The 20,412-nt window shown below is 35.5% G+C and overlaps 1 protein-coding gene across 1 annotated transcript in view; it reads left to right on the plus strand.

The window, feature by feature from the left end:
- Nucleotides 1–18,026, plus strand: part of kcnab1b (potassium voltage-gated channel subfamily A regulatory beta subunit 1b) — a 61,250-nt gene extending 43,224 nt beyond the window's left edge. Inside the window, exons 9-14 of the mRNA XM_083525976.1 lie at nt 13,101–13,186; nt 13,803–13,923; nt 14,230–14,324; nt 15,900–16,020; nt 16,532–16,620; nt 17,039–18,026. Coding sequence (XP_083382102.1) covers nt 13,101–13,186; nt 13,803–13,923; nt 14,230–14,324; nt 15,900–16,020; nt 16,532–16,620; nt 17,039–17,128 — 602 coding nt within the window. The 3' untranslated portion in view covers nt 17,129–18,026. The remainder of the gene's footprint in view (nt 1–13,100; nt 13,187–13,802; nt 13,924–14,229; nt 14,325–15,899; nt 16,021–16,531; nt 16,621–17,038) is intronic.
- The last annotated feature ends 2,386 nt before the right edge of the window (nt 18,027–20,412 follow it).

A 20,412-nucleotide genomic window follows, 5' to 3' on the forward strand; every position in this document is an offset into this window, starting at 1 on the left:
TTACTGCAAATGGAGTTGGAGATTTGGTAATGATTAATGTTTTCCTCAGTGCTGAGAAATGCAGGGAGATACATATTTAATATGCAATACTATAAGGAAGGCATCTAATTAGCCAGAATGTATTTTGCAACAGTACAACAACCCCAAACATACAGTCAATGTCATTAAGAACGTCTTCAGCACAGATAAGAATAAGTGGAGGAAGTAATAGTTTTGGACTCTGTGGGGGCCAAAACTATTACTTCCTCCCTTTATTGGATCTCAAACATCTTTGAGATCTGAGCCGAGATCTTCTGTTTACAGTATGTCTGTTGCCTCACATTCTTCTGCTTCTTCATGTATTCCCAGACCAAGAGGCACCAGGCATAAACAGGAGATCTCTGCTTAGATCTCAAGGATGTTTGAAACAACTTACCTGCCTTTAATTTTCTTTAACTACTTTAAGTTCCTTAAAAAAACTAAAGAATTTATGCTGTTTTGCCTGGAAAAGGGTAGTCACACTAAACATTGATTTGATTTGGATTTCTCATGTTTGTTTACTTTCCATTTTGTTAATTGGTGAAAATAAACTATTAACACTTTTATTTTTTAAAGCATTCTTTATTTACAGCCTTCTTACTGTACACTTCCTAGACTTTTGCTTTTTGCAGTACTGTGCAATATCTTAAACGAACTAATATTATTTAATTTGTAGTACTAGAGTGAATTTTGAGACTACACATACTATAGGGGAAATATAAACACACATGTACATGAAACATAATCTGTCTGTGTTCATTTTCAAATTGTTTTTACAATTTACAAAAAAACTTAAAACTTGCAGCCATTTATCCTAAATGCTACCACAACCCTGTAGAAACTGAACCAAACCCTGTATTCCAACTGGCTTCCCATAGTATATTACATAAGCACTAAAAGATGGTATTCCAGTTACTCCCAATATACTACCCAGTATTCAATGGAGTGTCCTGATTTAAGCACTGGGGCCTTTTGGATCTAGTTTTTGGTTTATTTCATGTAGCTGTTCTAGTTCATGTAGCTGCTCTAATATTAATCTAATTAATGACTGTATACACCACAATCTCTTTTGTGGCAGTCTGGGAAATCTGTTTGATATCTTTGTGGCTGAAATCTTCTGCCTGTAACATAGTTTGACAAGAATCCATGAATGTTTTTTACCAAAATGAAGGCTATACTATCATTTCACCAGCCTTACTAAGATAACACGGTGTATGAATAATGTATCCGCATTAATCTAAACCTCGGTAGCCTACTGCACATTTCAGGCTTTTAATGGTTTGAGACATGCTATATTTCAGACATATCAGTAATTAAATATTGTCAGAATGTCTGTGATGTTCCGGCACCATAGTTAGAATGCAATCTTTAAATGCAGGTATTTTTTCCTCATCACTTTCAGATTTGTGCTTTCAATTTTGCTTGTGATTGAGCTATGTGCAAAACAGAAACATATTTTTTAGTGATACATAGTTTAAAGTGACAACATTTCACAGTGTGAAAGGTTTCCCCAGACTGCCACACATTTACAGAAATAATATGCTCATAAATTTGAGAAATATTTGACCCGGCGTATTCGCTGACAGGATAAGAAAAAGTTACATCGTTCCAATACCTTGGAGAGAAGGCTCAGTACAAATGCTCAGGCTGCCAGTGATAGTGTATTTTCTCGCAAGCCTCTCTTAGATTAGTGAGGAGAGCTAACAGAGTCACAAAGCAATCACAGCCTCAAACAGAACAGGAATTAACCATGAAGTGAAAGCTGATCAACACACAATTTGAATAGAGTTTAACATAACAACACTATATTTAGTGTTAACGGACATTATATTGAACACTATCAAACTACAGCTAGAAGGAGATCAGAAAAGTGTTAGAGTTGAACTTCTCATGATTGTCTTCATTCAGAAGCTCTGCTCATAGTGTGAAAGCTTCTGAATCATTGTGATATTTAATCAATCATTGTGATATTTAAACCAGCAACATTCAAGGTAAAAACAAACAGAAAGTGTTTATGGGGAAAAGATTAACTTAAGAATATCTTTTTTAAAAACGCATGTGCACAATCCTTAGTTAATACTTTAGTAAATTACATAATGTTTGTTAGAATGCACTACTGATTTGCGCATTTTATTCCACTCTTCCTTGCAAAAATTGCTGTATGCTTCCTTGCAAAAATTGCTGTATGGCACTAACCACTATTCTCACTGCCATCATAGGTATGGTTTAATATGGGTGCCTTGTTTTCATGCCAAATATATCTTTTATAATTATGCGCCAAACATCATACCTTGTTTTCAGTGAACCATAACATATAGTGACTTGTGGTTGGGGTGATTTCTTTGAGTTTGATTGTTTTTTGCATCAAAAGTTATGTAGCCATTTATATCCATCTTCCTGCAGCTTTTATAATGTTGCAATAGCTTTCCTGGCAGTCTTTCTTATAAGTCTTCCTCTTGGATTTCCTCTTCCTTTTATCAGTTTTGTAATAATGTCACTGTGGTGCATAATTTTCTAAATTTTTTTTTTTTATTTTATTATTATTATTTTGTACAACACCTTTTGACAATGTGATTCTGTACATGGTTTGAACTCTTTGCAGACCATGGATTTAGTAGTAGATGAACCATGATGTCCTGTAGAAAAATCTGATCTTTCTTTTAAGTTAGAATGATTGATATGATAAGAGGTCTATAATATACAGTATGCTTTTGCACATCAGTTTAAATGTGAATAAGTCATATGTCTCATTATAAAAGGGGGTGTGCACATTTATACAACCAGGTTATTCTTAGCTAGATCATTTTCTTTTTTGCTCTCTATTTACTTGAATTTTGTTGACTGTAATATATATTACTTTAAATGAACATTAATGGTCCAATTTTATATTTTCTCTCTCTCTCTCTCTCTCTCTCTCTCTCTCTCTCTCTCTCTCTCTCTCTCTCTCTCTCTTTCTTTATTTCCAAATCAACTATCAGCCCATTTATATTACTAAAACCTTTACTAGGACATTAATTAAACAGAATAATTAGACTGTTAAATTCCTACAATGTTCTAAAAAGTTTTGGTGTAATAAAAATGTCTCTACAACTAATAATGGTGAAGCAACTAATTAATAATAATCATTAAAAAAAATTGTTCTGTAAAAAAAGTTCTGTAAAACCTTAAACTTTCTGTTTCCACCTGCATATTCATGAGCAAAAGACTATGATAAGCTTTAGTACAGATGGAAGAAAATAGCTCACTTATCTGCTTTGCCTCAGGATTTTTTGTGATCTTTTCTTAAATCAAAATGTCTTGTGAGTCCTGGGCTTTTATTACCAATGACTCAATTGTAGAGAAAAGGCAGGAGACGGTGATCATGCAGACTCAAACATTTTTCATAATAGGTTTAGATATTTGCCATCAATAACACTGCCACATTCTGGAGACAAAAAGCTTAATAAAATCACACTCCATTCCAATTTATTCAGCGGTTGCAACACTTCACGTTATTAAATAATATTCAAGATTAATCTCCCACACTTAACACACATTGTGTAACTGCAGTCAGAAATAAAAAAAAAGATGACTCTCATTTAGTGACAGCAATGTTTATTCTGCAGTTCAAAAGTCTAAGGTGTTGCAAAATGTTTTCCATGTGTTATCTTTGGGCATCAAATTTTCTGTTGCTTTTAAATAAAAGAATTACATACATACATTTGTTTGTGCAACAGAAAGAAACACAAAAAAGAGATAAAGAGAAAAGCAGAGATAGAGAGTTAGAAAGAGAGAGGGACAGAATGAAATGAAACAGCTGCATGTATTTGCACTTTGCTCTTTGTTCAGACAATAGCATACTGTAATTTGTCCTGTTAATAAAATAGAATCAAATTGAAAATCGATTGTTGTATCAAATAAGCAGAAAGAGGCTAAAGAAGGATTTTAGATACAAACAGTGTGAGCATTTGGGTAGGAGAAAGCAAATAAAAATCAAGACCAAAAAGCACAATAATGCTAAAGATTTACACTAAATTTCTCTAGAGGCTTCTTGGGAACTTGAAAGTTAAAATGATTATGATGTGGAATAAATTATTCCCATGCTGAGATCTGAATGGCATCTATTTTCCTGCACTAGACACAAAAAAAAATTCTCAAGTTATATTTACAGTAATAAATCCAACACAATCGTTTAAAGTGCCAGAAAGTCAGCATGGTAAAGAAGCCTTATGACCATTCCCAAGAAGGATCGTGTCATGGTGGAATGATTAGGAAGTCACTTTAGTTGCTTTTTTTCAGACAAATATCACCCACGCATACACACATACACACACAACAACCCTTACAGCAATACTTTATTTCCCCCTCACCTCCTACACACATTATTACAGAATGACAGGTCATTTCATGCACACACTCACACACTCACCAAGGGACTGCAGTCTCTGCATTGCAGCCCTGAAACAGCCTCTTGTTCTTTGGCCTTGGTTATGAAGGTTCTAAAGTGATATCCACACGACAGATCATCTATTATAAATGTTATTTAGGGACCTCAGTTGGTTTTTATTTATAATGAATGTGAAACATTCATCAGCTAAAGAGCTGAGAATGAAATTATACAAATAGATTTTGTTAACATTTAATTGAAGTGCCGACACTAAGCAAACATAACATTAATTATTAGTGCATAAATATTATACAAAGCAATACTGGATTTCATCTTACCTTTTGGAAGTTGTATTTACTGTCAGTGATTTGTTATAACAAGGATTTGAATGATTTATTTCTGATCTTTAACTAAGTGCTCCATTCACAATGAATCAATAACAAAGCACTATTCCACTAAATCTTATTTATATAAAGTCCATATGGCAGCAAAATGAATGATTTTAATGCCCTCTGGAAAATCTGGCAGCCCAATTTGCATTTATCATGGTGTTAAATATTGTCTTACATAACCTTCTACAATTTAAAGTGAATAAATGTGATGTTGAAGACAAAACAAAAAAAAACCCTATTACAATTATTTTAATATAACACCATTAGAGAACCAGTCAACCTATAGAGATAATTGAGTGTTGTCTTTTCTCTCTTTCATATAAAGAACCATTATTTTTTTCCATCATATTTTCATTATACACATATCAAAACTATTACTTCCAGAACTTGCTCTTCTGTACTGTGAAGATAGTTCTTAATGTACAAATTGGCTGTATGTTTGGGGTCGTTGTCCTGCTGATTGAGGCTATTCAGATTCCTTTCTGATGGTTGCATGATAGATATGTATCTGCTAGTATTTCTCAGCACTGAGGACACCATTAATCCTGACCAAATCTTCATTTGCAACACCATTTGCAGAAAGGCAGCCCCAAATTTGCAGGAAACCTCCACCATGCTTCACTGCTGCCTGCAGACACTCATTATTACACTGCTCTCCAGCCCATTGGCAAACAACTTGCCTCTTGCTACAGTCAAATATTTCAGATTTTTAACTTATCAGTCAAGAACACCTGCTGCCATTTTTCTGCATCCCAGTTCTTATGTTTTTATGCATAGTTGAGTCTCTAGGCCTTGTTTCCCTGTCGGGAGGTACGACTTTTTGGCCACAATTCTTCCATGAAGACAATTCTGGCCAGACTTCTCCAGACAGTAAATGGGTGAACCTGGGTCCCACTGGTTTCTGACAGTTTTTGGCTGATGGCACTGCTGGACATCTTCCATTATTATAGAGAATTGAGCATGATGTGTCTTTCATCTGCTACACAAAATTTCTTAGCTGACCACTGCATCTATGGTCCTCAACATTTCGTGTTTATTTGTGCTTCTTCAAAATACATACGAAGTCTACTTTGTAATCTTTCTCTGGGAGAGACCTTGATGATGTTTGTGTTTCAACCTATATATGAAATTATTAATGTTTAGCAGCTGCATGGTATAATGTCCATAATCATACAGCTGACTTTATTTTTAATTTTGTTAGCTGGTAAAAAGAAATTTATACATTTTATTTTGAAAGCATTCTCACTTTATATTATTTAGAAGTGGACTTTTGCACAGTAAAATGATTGCATATATACATATGTACAATTTACAAGAGCAATGACTGCATAAAGTGAAACGACTGCAAACAGTAAAATGATTGCATATATACATATATATACAGTACAGACCAAAATGTTGGACACACCTTCTCATTCAAAGAGTTTTCTTTATTTTTATGACTATGAAAATTGTAGTCTCACACTGAAGGCATCAAGGGCTATTTGACCAAGAAGGAGAGTGATGGGGTGCTGCGCCAGATGACCTGGCCTCCACAGTCACCGGACCTGAACCCAATTGAGATGGTTTAGGGGTGAGCTGGACCGCAGAGTGAAGGCAAAAGGGCCATCAAGTGCCAAGCATCTCTCGGGGAACTCCTTCAAGACTGTTGGAAGACCATTTCAGGTGACTACCTCTTGAAGCTCATCAGGAGAATGCCAAGAGTGTGCAAAGCAGTAATCAAAGCAAAAGGTGGCTACTTTGAAGAACCTAGAACATGACATTTGTCAGTTGTTTCACACTTTTTTGTTATGTATATAATTCCATATATAATTCCACGTGTTAATTCATAGTTTTGATGCCTTCAGTGTGAATCTACAATTTTCATAGTAATGAAAATAAAGAAAACTCTTTGAATGAGAAGGTGTGTCCAAACTTTTGGTCTGTACTATATATATATATATATATATATATATATATATATATATATATATATATATATATATATATATATATATATATATATATATATATGTATGCAATCATTTTACTGTTTGCAGTCGTTTTACTATATGCAGTCATTGCTTTTGTTAATTGTACACATTCTACATTGGATGAGTTTTAGTGCGATAGCCCCTAACACACACACACACACACACACACACACACACACACACACACACACACACACACACACACACACACACACACACTGCTATGATTCATGTGTGCGGGTGGATTGGAAATCTCTTACTACAATCACATTGCCTTGTCACTTTTATTTTATTTACAGTCCAATATTGCAGTGAACTACCGAGTCGTATTACATCTCAACATTTCTCAAACTGTAAAAAATGCAGTCACTTTTTACTCATTGTTCCTGCATCTGCCTGGAGTGAGGTTAGAAAGAAAGCTGCAGTGCCTGTTGCCGCAGTGCCATTTCAGATTACAGCATGCCACTGACTCTACAGGTTTCTGATCGTGTGTGTTTTTATTCTGTTTGAATGCTAATAGTGACACTGCAGCATCATAAGCTTTTATACACTGTGCATGCAGTTCCTTACTTAAGTAAACTCGATCAAATGAAATGCAAATACTCTGAAATCTGTAACAGAGAAGCATGGCTTAATGTGGAGGGTTTGATAAAAATATACTCCATAATACCTATAGCTGCAAAACTCCTCCACCATATTCCCATTCTTCCTTTCTCCCACTCTCACCCTCATTCCGTCTCTCTCTTTCCATCTCTCTGTGTGTTGATGTATTGTGCTCAGCTGACGTCCTCTCGTTACTTCCTCCTACTGTTCTCTCCCACACACGCACACACACCCCTTTTGCTAATGAATGAGTGGGAGAAAACTCTCATTTCCATTATGTGCTTCTCCAGCTTCAGTGCGCCTCTTAAACAAAGCCTGCTATTTTCTCCTCACTCGTTTTTCCTCACCTCCTCTTACAGGAGTGCACATGCTTGTTGATGATTAAATTGATAATTAAATCTTTTTTATAATGCAGTCTTGCTGTAGTGCAGGAAAAAAAAAAAATGCATGTACTGAAGTCCTTTCTATGTGGACTGCAGTAGAAAGACGGATCACAAAGTCAACAAAAGCACATGGTTGAGTAATAGGCAAAGCAAAATGCCTTGAGCATGACCAATACAGCAAAATAAAAAGAGCACAGGCATGGGGCTGGAATGGAAAGATGGAATTCCATTCATATGGGACTTTTGTCATATAGAATGCTAGACTGTTTTAGAGAGGCAGTAAGTGTGTCAACCTGATGACACACACACACATTGCTAGAAATCTATAATTTGAGCTTTATTTAGGCGTATGAGACCTGATATGACGAAAGAGTTAAACAAAAGAAGATCTGGTTTGTAGGTTGCATAACTTAATTATTAATTTTTATTTTTGGCATTACCATTTTAAGATTTTGTTAGTGATGACTGATTGAAAGAGTTTTATTTTTGTTACACCCAAAGAGCAGAATCACCCCATATCGATTAATCTTAATATAGATTTATTTTAGGTGATTTAGAGGTTTTATTTCAACTGTTGTTAAAGACAAAATGCTCTCTTTTCTTCCAGAGCAGCTGTGACAGATAGCACACCATTAGCTTAAAATTACCAGCCTAATGGTTTTACATTTATTTGTATTGTAAAGAAGATGTTAAATGTCTAAAAGATTTATGGTGGACCCGAATGATTTGTTGAGACCAAATGCAACTAGGCTTGCAGGAGCCAATAATAGAATGGATGGTTATTGGACTACTTTTCTATTCAAAGACAACACATAAGTCCCTCCAGAATTCTGCAGTAAAACAAAATAAATATACAGATAGACACTGTTTACTATATAGTGCACTTATGTTTTAATAGTGTGCAATTTTTTTTTTATTTTATAAATACATTTTGTGTAGAAGGATAACATAGTGGTGCAAAAATCTGGATTTCCTTAGACTACAGCTCCCTACCCAGCATGAAATCAGGGACTGCTGTGGTTTTGTTTTTGTAGAAGTATTGCTCAACAGCAGCCTTCCTAGTGAAGTCATTCTGCTAGCTGGGCTAGCTGCCCATCACCCCAACAGGATAGCAGCACTGTCTGGTAATACTCAGTGCAGTGGTCTCTGTTTCTTTACATAAACAATGAATAGGGCAGGAACGCGCTTGTAATCTTAAAATACTGATATTCGATGGTGGAGCTTATAAAAGAAATGATGGCTGGCCTACATGTCCTGAGGGTTTACCAGCAGGCTCATTGTTGGAATGTACATTCCTCCTGGCTCTAATGCACTGGAACTAGGCTGCCAAGTGAACTCTATAGGATAACTTATAGACAGTACACGTCAATAGATTTTTCATTGCCATTTAACCAAATTACACCAGCAAGTTGATTCCACAACCTGTGGTACAAACCTTGTTTACATAAAGTGATTAAAAGACTACCCCCAGTCCCCACCTCAGCTGCTTGGACAACACATTTGCTTTGTTAATACAGACATAAAGCTACTCTTGAAACCTGCCATACCTATTCAAAAACAGGTGATCTGATCTGAGGAGCCATTCTTTGTAAAGACAGGCTGGACAAATAAATCTCAACAGCAATGCTTTCAATGCAGCAAGTGCACTGACAATGTGCGGATGTGTGGATGGTTGCTGAAGTGAGCTTGCTGCTGAAAACCTGACACACAGCCAACTTACAGCTCAGGCCAATCTGACCTGAGTCAGAGAGGTGAAAGTAAACAAGACAGAAAGTGTCCTCAACAGCGTAAATTCCGCAGCACAGACTACAAAGCTACACCACTTGTCTGTAATGGTGGCAACTGACTTGTAGGTGGACTGGGGAAAAAATGTATGCACAGTTCAAAGCATAGGGCAAAATATACTCCAACTCCCACCAACCAAGTACTTATTATTTTGTCTCTGGTAAACTCTGTTTAGAGTCCACATAAAGCTGCATATCACAACATACCCATGTTACCCTATTTCTATACACCTGCCAGTCAAACAGCCTGCTCAACCTAACTTTGACCCATCTGCACATAAATGGCAGTTACAGTATGTAAACTAGATTTCAGTTCAGAATTCACCACAATTATCTCACAAAAACTAATAAAGCTAGGCCTGTGGTGAGCTGGGTTTGACCACTGCCTTCTTTAACTTGATTTTAGACTTTTTGACAAGGAGACCCCAACCCATAAGGATCAGCAGCTTACCTTTGCCACCACCACATTGAACATCAGCAGGGCTGGGTTCTTAGACAACTGCTGCTTACTATGACTATGCTACAGTACAGTTCATATCACATTATGACGTGTGCTTGTGAGTCAGCATACAGAGAGGAACTAAACAAGCCTGCAGAATAATGCAGCTCTTGATGTTCATAAGACTAAAGAAATTATTCTTGACTTCAGGAGGTCCAAGTTAGCCACGCATCACTACACAGAAGAAACTTTTCTGTACTCTAAAAAAAGACATGCTTAGCCAAACAGCCACTTTATGAAGAGGCTGAAGGAAGCCAAACTTCCTCCTCCCATCCTTTCCACCTTATAAAGAGGGATGATAGAAAGACTTCTGACCAGCTGTATCATTAAATGGTACAGGAAATGCAAAGCCTTTTACTACAGTACTCTATACGAGAATAGATAAAGATCATTGGGATCGCTATAGCTATCATCAATGCTGAAGGTATTGAAGCATTGTAAAGCCACCAACTGACTCAGTTTGGCTTCTCTGTGGAGCCAGAGGATGGATCAACATTTACCCTGAAGTGAGAGCAACATTCTTTCCAATCCCTAATGGTGAGAAAACTCCATTGGAGGGAGTTTTGAGCTCTGCAAAGAATGTGTAGCAACGTCCTTAGTAGAACAAGAAATGCAGAATGACATCTGAACTTGAATCATTACTCATATAGTAATGTCAATACAGTGATGTCTAGGGTGGAGCAGGGAGATGTAGTGATCTCCATAATGCAGCTGAGATCTAGTGGCAGATCTTCTAATGTTGATCTTTAAAGGCCAGTGGAACACGTAAACACCCCCAATTAAACAAAGGGCACAAGCAAACTTGAAGTGGGGCATGGAGGGTGGAAGATTTTTTTAGGTTAGCGACATGCCCTCTCTCGGGTGGACTTCCTGGACAGCAAAAAAATCTGCTGCATCTCTGTTTAGGTAAGAGCTAATCAGGCTGAAAGAGACATGGAGATGTGTTGAAGTTATTATTATTATTATAGAGTTATGCTATTTTGATAATAAGTTCGGTATTTCACATCATAAAGACTGATATTTTTAGGTGATTAGATGCTTCAGCAAAGTGTAAATAAATGTATCTTTGGATATAAATAGACAGAAATATTTCTTGTAGTCCTAAATAATTCTTATACCTTTCTTTTTTGATCTAATCCTGTAAACATATCTGTATGTGCAAATATTTAATTGGCTTGGCTAAATGCAACCACAGCTGCAGTTTACAAAATAAGCATCCCAGTTCTTCATTCTCTGAAAGCAAGAAGATACTGGAGGCCCTCCAAAACTACACTGGAATAAAAATTGTGATTGTGTCTACACAAAGAACCACATTTAGATTATTTATAAACAGTGGAACAGTGTAATCATAGTGGTAGCCACTACTATTTGGGCTGTCTATGGTGTATCTAAATTTACTTACAGTAAAAATGCTACATTTGTTTGTTCTCTTTTTCTGACTAGCTTTGAAGTGAATCCTCCATCCTGAAAAATGTCTGTTTAAATCAAACACACAGGATAACAGTCATGTTTCATTGTTCGCTCATAAAATTAAAGAATCAAAGTGTACATATATGAAGGTGAACAGGAGAGACTAAAGGACTAAATTAGCACCACAACTCTTCTTTAGGTAGTTAGGAAGCCAGAACTAAATCTCCGTATGGTGGATTTTTCATTTCACTTTTAAATTCTTCTATGGCTGGACAAGATTTTTTTATATCTGGGCTCTTTGACATATTTCCTGGCTAAAGGTTTATTATAATTTTTTTATTGTACAGAAACTATAGCATTCCAATAAGTTTTTTTTATGTGTTCTGAGACCGCTTTCCCTATATTGTTACTGTAGATATTACCTCTATAGTAGTTAATGTATCAGCAGTGAAGCGCTTACTCTCAGCAAGCCAACGCCACCTAGAGTTCACAATAAACAACTGTAGAACAGGTACTGGCTGATGACGAGTCGGCACTCCGGCAGGCAGGCAGGCAGGGAGCCACGCACACACACAGACACACACAGACACACACACAGTATATTTAGAAAGTACTTAGTCTCCCCTCACTTTACAAATTTCATGTTGCAGCCTGATACTACAATTGTTCAAATTGATTTTATGTAATTGATACAGTACCCCATAATGGCAAAGTGAAAACAGAAATCTAGAAATGTCTGTAAATTTTTTTACAATTAAATAAAAACTAAAATATCACATGTACATAAGTATTCAGACGCTACTCTACTTAGTTGAAGCACATTTGGCAACAATTACAGACTTAGTCTTTTTGGGTATGACTTGAGGTATGACAAACATGGATTGGGCAATTTTCTGCCATTTTTCATTACAAATTCTTTCAAGCTGGATCAGGCTGGATCTGAATTTCCAGATTTCCTACATCTTTTGTCCTGCTGTAATGCGTTGGCCTCAAACCTAGTGCACACCTTTAGGATAAACTGGGATGCTGACTGCACCCCAGGCCTCTTCCCCCTACAGCAGAACCTTATTTTACTAATGCACTTGTGTCTTAATGAGCACAACCACACTAACACATTATTACCTAAACTGTTGTATACTACATAAACATGCATTCCTACACAGTGTGCCATTAATTCACATTTAGCAACTCCAGATCCAGAATTAGCAAGTGAATTAAAGTGAACTTTTTAGGAGGCACTTTTGGATGAAGTGCACTTTTTAAATGCAGTGAACAGTCTGCTGTGTGCAATGTGTGCATACGGCTTCAACCTTTCTGATAAAAGGAACATGTTCAGCAACATTGAGCTGTATTATGCAAATCCTTCCTCATATAATTTCAGTGGCACTTATTTTTTTCAGAAACACTGACTAAAGTTTGGTTTTCCAGCACATTCTAAACACAAAAATAAATAGTTTTTAGTCCATTAAATACAAAAAGCATATAAGCTGAGACAGTGAATTTTCCAGTAATCTGAATTTTAACACCACAAAATGCTGGTTTTGTGTTGGCAGAGCCTGTAAAAGCAGCTTGAATGACTAATGACATTGCTGAATCAATTTTAGAGCTTTTTGCAGAAAATGACAAATATGAGTATAATGCGTGATATAATTGTTGCTTCTGTATTTACCAGAGATTGTGAGAGCAATGACTCACGCAATAAATCAGGGGATGTCCATGTACTGGGGGACGTCACGCTGGACTGCCATGGAGATAATGGTCAGTTGAACTTTGTATTTTTACCTCAGATCTTGATTAGTCATTGAAAATGTTCCAATAACAACCATGTTGTGGGAACAAGAAGATACAATCACAAGAGGGACAAACAAACTAATGAGTTTCCTAAAACACACATTATTTAAAGCTAACAATAAAGTAATATAGTGTGGGCAATGTACATTTCCTTCATCTTAATACTTTAAACAATTCTTTGTATTGTATTATTTGTGCTTTGTACAACTTTTAACCTTTTTTTTAAAGATGATGTGTCATGCAGATTTTTCAGGTAACCCATTTTTAAATAGCATGATGTAACCAGAACAATTCAGTAGCTTTTTAATGGCACAAATACACATTGAAGTACAAAGGTTTAAACCCCCCATTGTTTCATAATGCAAAAGATTATTAGAGCGTAGGATTTTCATTGAACAAGATATAATATGCAAATCTTTGACACTTTTTGTCACTTATGATAATAGAGAAAACCCCAAAGTCTTTGTCTTTTGCACTCTGTATACGATATAGGCTCTGTATTCTCACAAGTAAACATATTCACACCTCTTTTTTCTTTTTTCATCTCTCTCCCCTTATCTTTCTTTTCCCCCCTCCTCTAAAGGAGGCATATTCTGTTGCAAGGCAATTTAATCTGATTCCTCCAGTCTGTGAGCAGGCTGAGTATCATTTCTTCCAGAGAGACAAAGTGGAAGTCCAGTTGCCTGAGCTGTATCATAAAATTGGTAAGGCTACATTAAGCACACCGTCACAGATATAATTTTGTATCAGTGCTATTCAGTCTTAATTTGCAGTGCATATGTTTGGCAATGATGGTCCTAAAACATTTTTGATTTGTTGCAAAACAGTAACTCAGCTAATGCAGGTAATGTAACTTAAAGAACTTGGGTATTTAGTAGACAGCAGAGAGCCAGACAGCATACCTTAGAAGATTCCATGAAATGTTTCATTTAAAAATAAAAATGTGAACATTTTAAATAGTTTTATAAACTAAATCTTGCTCTGTTTGTCCCTAAAATAATGCACTGCAGGTGTGGGCGTGGTCTCCTGGTCTCCTCTCGCCTGTGGAATCATTACAGGAAAGTACGAGAATGGGGTCCCAGAATCCTCCAGGGCAGCAATTAAGGTGGGACTACATGGTAGTAACTGTTGAAGTGAGTCAAGTTAAGATGTCAGGCTCATTTTAATAAGGCGAGCTATTTCCTGTTCGTTTTATTTCCACAAATGGAACTAAAAACAAAATCCCTTGAATGGAAATAAAAACAAATTGTTTATATTTATATGACAAAAATGTAGCAGTGTGAGCTTAGTGAGTGTGTGGTGGTTGAATTTATTTCAACACTTTTAAAATACAATATTATATCATACCGGTTGCAACGTAGTTCATTCATGTGGAACCAATGTGGATGAAGCACTTTTGGATGAAGGAAATTCAATAAACATTCTTCTTTCCATGAAGTAAACGTATAGTCAGCATAAAATCTAAACATCTTCAGAATAAAATTAATAAGGTACACATTATATAAATTCAGTTAGTCCAGTAACTAATATATGTATTTATTCAAACTGTTTAATAATACAGTATTTGTACTTGTAAGTTTTTATACAGAATCAATAAACATTTTCTATATTATTTTTGCATTTATAGTGTTTACGTGAAGTCATTTCTCATGCAACTAGTTTATTCCATACAATATAAGAGATTTATTTGCCAAGTTTTTTTTTCAGTAATGATTTTAAACTCATCATGGATTTTAATTATAAGTTGTTGTTCAGCTTGAGTAAAAAGTAAATAAATAACTACTTTCTTATTCTCTGCCATATTGCTGTATCTTTATTTGAACTTTTGCAGTGTGTATAATTACATTGTAGCGCAATGTAATTATTCATTGGTTGCACACACAAGCCTTGAATGACCAGTTCCAGGTAAATTAGTGGAAATAATTTGCACCTGAACGTCAGTGGAACTCAAGCGAGACCATTTCAAATAAGCCCAAGTTATCTTGAGTGTGTGTGTTCATGCATAGATAGATAGATAGATAGATAGATAGATAGATAGATAGATAGATAGATAGATAGATAGATAGATAGATAGATAGATAGATAGATAGATAGATAGATAGATAGATAGATAGATAGATAGATAGAGTTGTAACTCCAGTTGCAACAGAAATCATATCAGGTTTCCAAAACTCATGCTTTTTTATTTTTCTTGGCAACAGCGTTAAGGGTTACTCAAAGAAACTTAGAAATGAGCATCAGAAAATAATAAGGACATATTCCTCGGTCTCCACACACGCAGTAATACGAAAAAATGCTGTGCCGGTCTTTTCCCAAAATACCGCTATGCTCCTAAAGGAAGCGCAACATATTTCACCCGTTACACCGTGTGTAACGTGTCTTTCGTTAAAGCCTGTGTAAAGTACATTAGTGTAGACTTATAGACAGGTGCGGCTTATTTATGTTAAAAATAAAAATATTTGTAAAATTCAGTGGGTGCGGCTTATATATGGGTGCGCTTTATAGTTCGAAAATTAAGGTAGATAGAATCTTTTGTTAAAATATGTTAAATGTTGAATAACATTCCATATAGATCATCATTATTATAACTAGCTGTGTTGTTTTTTTTTTGTGTGTGTGTGTGTGTGTGTGTGTGTGTGTGTGTGTGTGTGTGTGTGTGTGTGTTTTATGTCATAACCAGTCATACCAGTGGCTGAAGGATAAGATAGTAAGTGAGGATGGAAGAAAACAGCAGGCTAAGCTGAAAGAGCTGAGTTATATTGCAGAAAAGCTGAGCTGTACACTTCCGCAACTTGCCGTGGGTGAGACAAAACCCAAAAAACGATTTACCAAAGAGCCTGTTTTTTTGTGTTTTTTTCACAGAACTGTTATTAAATTATTACAGCATGTGTACTGTGTTTATAACTAAATGGGCTTTACTCTTGTCCTATCACAACCTGCTATTAAGGACTACTAAAATTAAATAACCCCTGGCTAATATTTTACAGTGCAGTGTAAATGTACTTCTAGGATCAGGCTTTTTAAATCTACAATATTCAATTAAGATGTTAAAAGCTAAAACTAAATCAGCATTTGGATTATTAAATGTTTAAGCTTCACTTAATGCATGGGCAATTTATTAGTGAGTAAATGTAACAGTAACTAAAGCCATAATCTAAGAGAGCTTTAGAATCATTGCACTTTTAAGTTGCTTGTTTTATTTATTATTTTGTTCAATGTAATTGCTGCAGTTTGATTGGGGAAACAATTAATCTGATGATGAGTCTAAAGGTTATTCTGAAATCATCATGTCTCTTCTTTTCTCTTCTACAGCTTGGTGCTTACGGAATGAGGGAGTGAGTTCAGTTTTGCTGGGGAGCTCCAATCCTGCGCAACTCACAGAAAATTTAGGCGCAATACAGGCAAGAAAGCTGGTGATATTTAATCAAAATACAGTACAGTACATATTATTAAAACATTCAATTCAGCTTTTTGAGTTACATGTAAATATAGCACTATTAAATTAAGTGTGTATATGACAACACTGCATTCACAGAATTGTATACTAAACTGTTACTATTTTTTAAGATTAACCGAATTTCTGATTACAGTTTTTTAATAAGATAGATAGGTGAGTGTATGAACAATGCTGCTTGCATCCAGTTAGGGTCACTTGAAAAATATACACTCCACCTTTTTATGTTGGATTTTAAACTGCCTTTTAAATGAAATATTTAATATTTAAAAAACTTTCATTTTCATCAGCAACGAAAAAAAGAAATATGTGACTAATTTCGGCTCAAGTTATTAAAGTTATTTCAAATGACCATTTCTTTCCAGGTGCTTCCAAAGATTACACCTCACATTGCCTCAGAGATTGACAAACTTCTGGGTAACAGACCCCACAGTAAAAAAGACTATCACCACTGAGGAATTCTGGGACTGAAACGGATGCATATTGTTCCTGACCCGTCAGTGTGTCTCTCACCTGCATTACTGTATTACTGTACCATTCCTGTTATATTTACATGGCAGTATATTCTGCTCATACTGTTTCAGTGTGTCTTGAGTCAGTCCACAGAACCATGCATGCTTAAGTGTGTGTTAGTGAGACTGAAGATCTATGTGGGGGGGACGACACCTCATAGAAATAGTCGGTATTTTAAACGTGTCCTTCTGTCTAACAAGCATAATAAGAAACAGTTAACGGGTGGTCATCCCTCTTTTGTCCTTTTGATTTATTCGGACATTAGAGGATAATTGAGTTTGAATCATGGTGCCTGAGGATACAGAGTTAACATTTAATTAAAATATTTTTTTGATAAGATACAGTGGATAATGATGCCTGAAGGACTACACTGTGTGATCAAGGTTGACTGTGCAAGCTGGAACTGCATAGACCTGATGGACAAATACTGTGCTTTCCAAACTGTGTGACATTTTCCTCATAAAATCTTAATAATTTTTTTTTTTCCCTCATACCAGTGTATGCCTGTTAACAATTCACAGTTGTGCTGTGTTCTGTTTTACCATATATGAATATGTACCTATTCCAGAAATTCTGCTAAATTCTGCTGCTGGATTTTATTGAATTGCTTTATTTGTAAATGAAAATAGTCATGCTGATGTATTTGCTTGTGTTTAAGCTGCTCCTGCAGATTTCGGATTTGGGGAGAGGTAGTAGGATGTACACAGCATAAAACAAATTATTTAAACTTGGCTGTTCCAATGAAATAGTCAAAGGGTTTACAGATTTGTGATATAGGCTGTAAAGTACCTTATTGTTCAGTTTGCTTTTAGAAATGAAATAAAACAGCTCCTCTACAAATCATTGGGTCATTTTTCATCTTGCAAATCAGTTAGAGCTTGTTGCAGTTGAGAATTAGATTCATGATAAAAAAAAGTGTACTTTTGTCATTGTAATTTGTTAATTACATTCCAATAGAGACATTTTATTTCCACTGACTATAAAAACAGTATTCCCTACATTGATTTGCAAAAATGTATATAATAGTGCTACAAATAATACAAATAATAATAATTATTATTATCATTATAATAATTGCAAACACACCCAACTTACAGTCTTTACTATAAAATTCCTTAAAAGCTCTGGATTAACCAAATGACTTAATCGTTACAATTACTTGAATAAAAAGTTATTTTGAAGCTTAATTTTTATCTTTAAGCTGTATAGCATCAGCATGGCCTCCAAAGACCTCCCAAAACAACTATGCAACAAAGTTGTGCACATATGATAGCAAAACAGGGTGGAATGGCAGCTGAAGGATCTTTTTTTGTGGTTGGATGGTATTGGTATGTATGCAAAATGACAGGCCAATGATTCCAAGCATAAGGGCTAAGCCTCCAGCTTGTTAAGAACAAGGTGGATTCTGGAGTGGCCTTGTCATAGTACTGACCTAAATCATAATAATAATTAGAATCATTTAAATGTTGCTACACATCAGCAAAATACAGTCTAAACTGTCCTGGCATGAACATTTCTGCAAAGATTAGTGGAAGAAGACTTTTGGAAGACCGTATTTGCTATAGATATACTGTAGATGCTGACAAAGTATTGACTCTGGGTTCTGAGGTCTGTTAATAAGGTACTTTTTTGCCCATTTTGAATTAAATTCACTGCATTTGTATTGTATGTTGTGTTGCTTCGATGATGGAAAAAACATGTTCCTATTTAAATCATTGACCTTTACTGATTTGCACACAAAAGAAATGTAAACATTTTGAAAGGATTTATATTTTCTATGCACAGACCAGCCAGCCCTTATTCTCGCACACAAGAGTGAAACATACACATATACACAATTCCAGGGCCTCAAGCTAATATTGCAAGTACTAGGGGTGTACTAACAGCACTTTTTTTCAATAAAGCTTTGATTGTAAGCCAAATTTTATACCAACATCATCTTGGTAGCTGTAACAAGTCTGCAAGTGTTTGTCTTGTGTAAAATAGTAGAGGCAGGATAAGGGAAAACTTCAAGACACCTGGTGTGCAGTTTTCAAATGTTGGACAGTATAAAATTTTTTCATTACATTTTTCAGTGGATAGTGCATCTATAGCAGATATATAAGATATATAAGAACACAAAATTGTGTGCATCCACACAGGAGCTTTGTGGCACTGAGGGCATGGTCGATCACCAGTTGGTGGAATAGAGGGTGGAGCTTGTGAAAGTGGTAAGGATCCAAATCCTGAGTGATATTTTGGTTAATGAATGTTCTAAGTTTTAGGGTGTGCGAATTAAAAGTAGTGGCAAAATAAAGTCTTTTCTGTTTTTGAAAACAGACACCTGCCTCTCATTTCCTCTTTCATAAGCCAACGTTGCTTAATTGTACACTATACAATGCAACCTTGATACTTGCAGGGGTTACGTTCTATGACCCCTTGCGAGTAACAAAAAAATAGTAAGGTTTTGACCCTCCCTTTGATGGTTCCTTTTTCAAGGGGGATTGTACATGTACTGCACTGTAAACTCAACAGAAATTGTGAATTACTTGTCATAAATGATTGATTTACTACTCTAATTGAATAATAAAAAAAAACATTTTATGTAATTTATTAGTACAAACTCTGTTTTGAAATGTTACGCCGAGCTTTCGAGCCACTCGCGGCTTGTTGCGAACTATGAGATTTTTCACGAGTTACTCTTAGTCCAGTTCCAAATGAAAAGTCATGAACTATCGAGGTTCCACTGTATTACATGTAAGCAATTTTATAGTAATATAAGAATTAGGCAATTGTTTATTTTTTTTATTGATTAAATAGACTTCAATATTAATTTTACATATTTATATTAAGTTTATATTCTACTCATTTCACCATGTTTCTGTGTTCAGTAATACAAAAAACTTCTGCTTGGTCTATGTGTTATTGGACTAAGATGATGAGTTGGTTTGAGTATTTTGGAAACTGTTGATGTGGAATTTTAACAGGGTTTTGCACAAAATGGTTTTGGAAAAAAACAAAACAAAAAAAAAAACAAATAAAGACATCCTCTGTGCAGAAACTCAAACAGCTTGATAATAGAGATTAGAGGAGAATGACCACACTAATCTGAGCTAAAAGAAGCAACAGAACTGTCACTTTTGCAAATAATTTTTGTACCATTTTGTTTACACTCTTAAGATTGCTGTGCATAAAAAAAAAAAAGGATCACTGGTTTCTGAAATACTCAAACCAGACAATCTGCACC

This window comes from Silurus aristotelis, assembly GCF_946808225.1.
Source record: "Silurus aristotelis genome assembly, chromosome: 22".
Lineage (NCBI taxonomy): Eukaryota > Metazoa > Chordata > Actinopteri > Siluriformes > Siluridae > Silurus > Silurus aristotelis.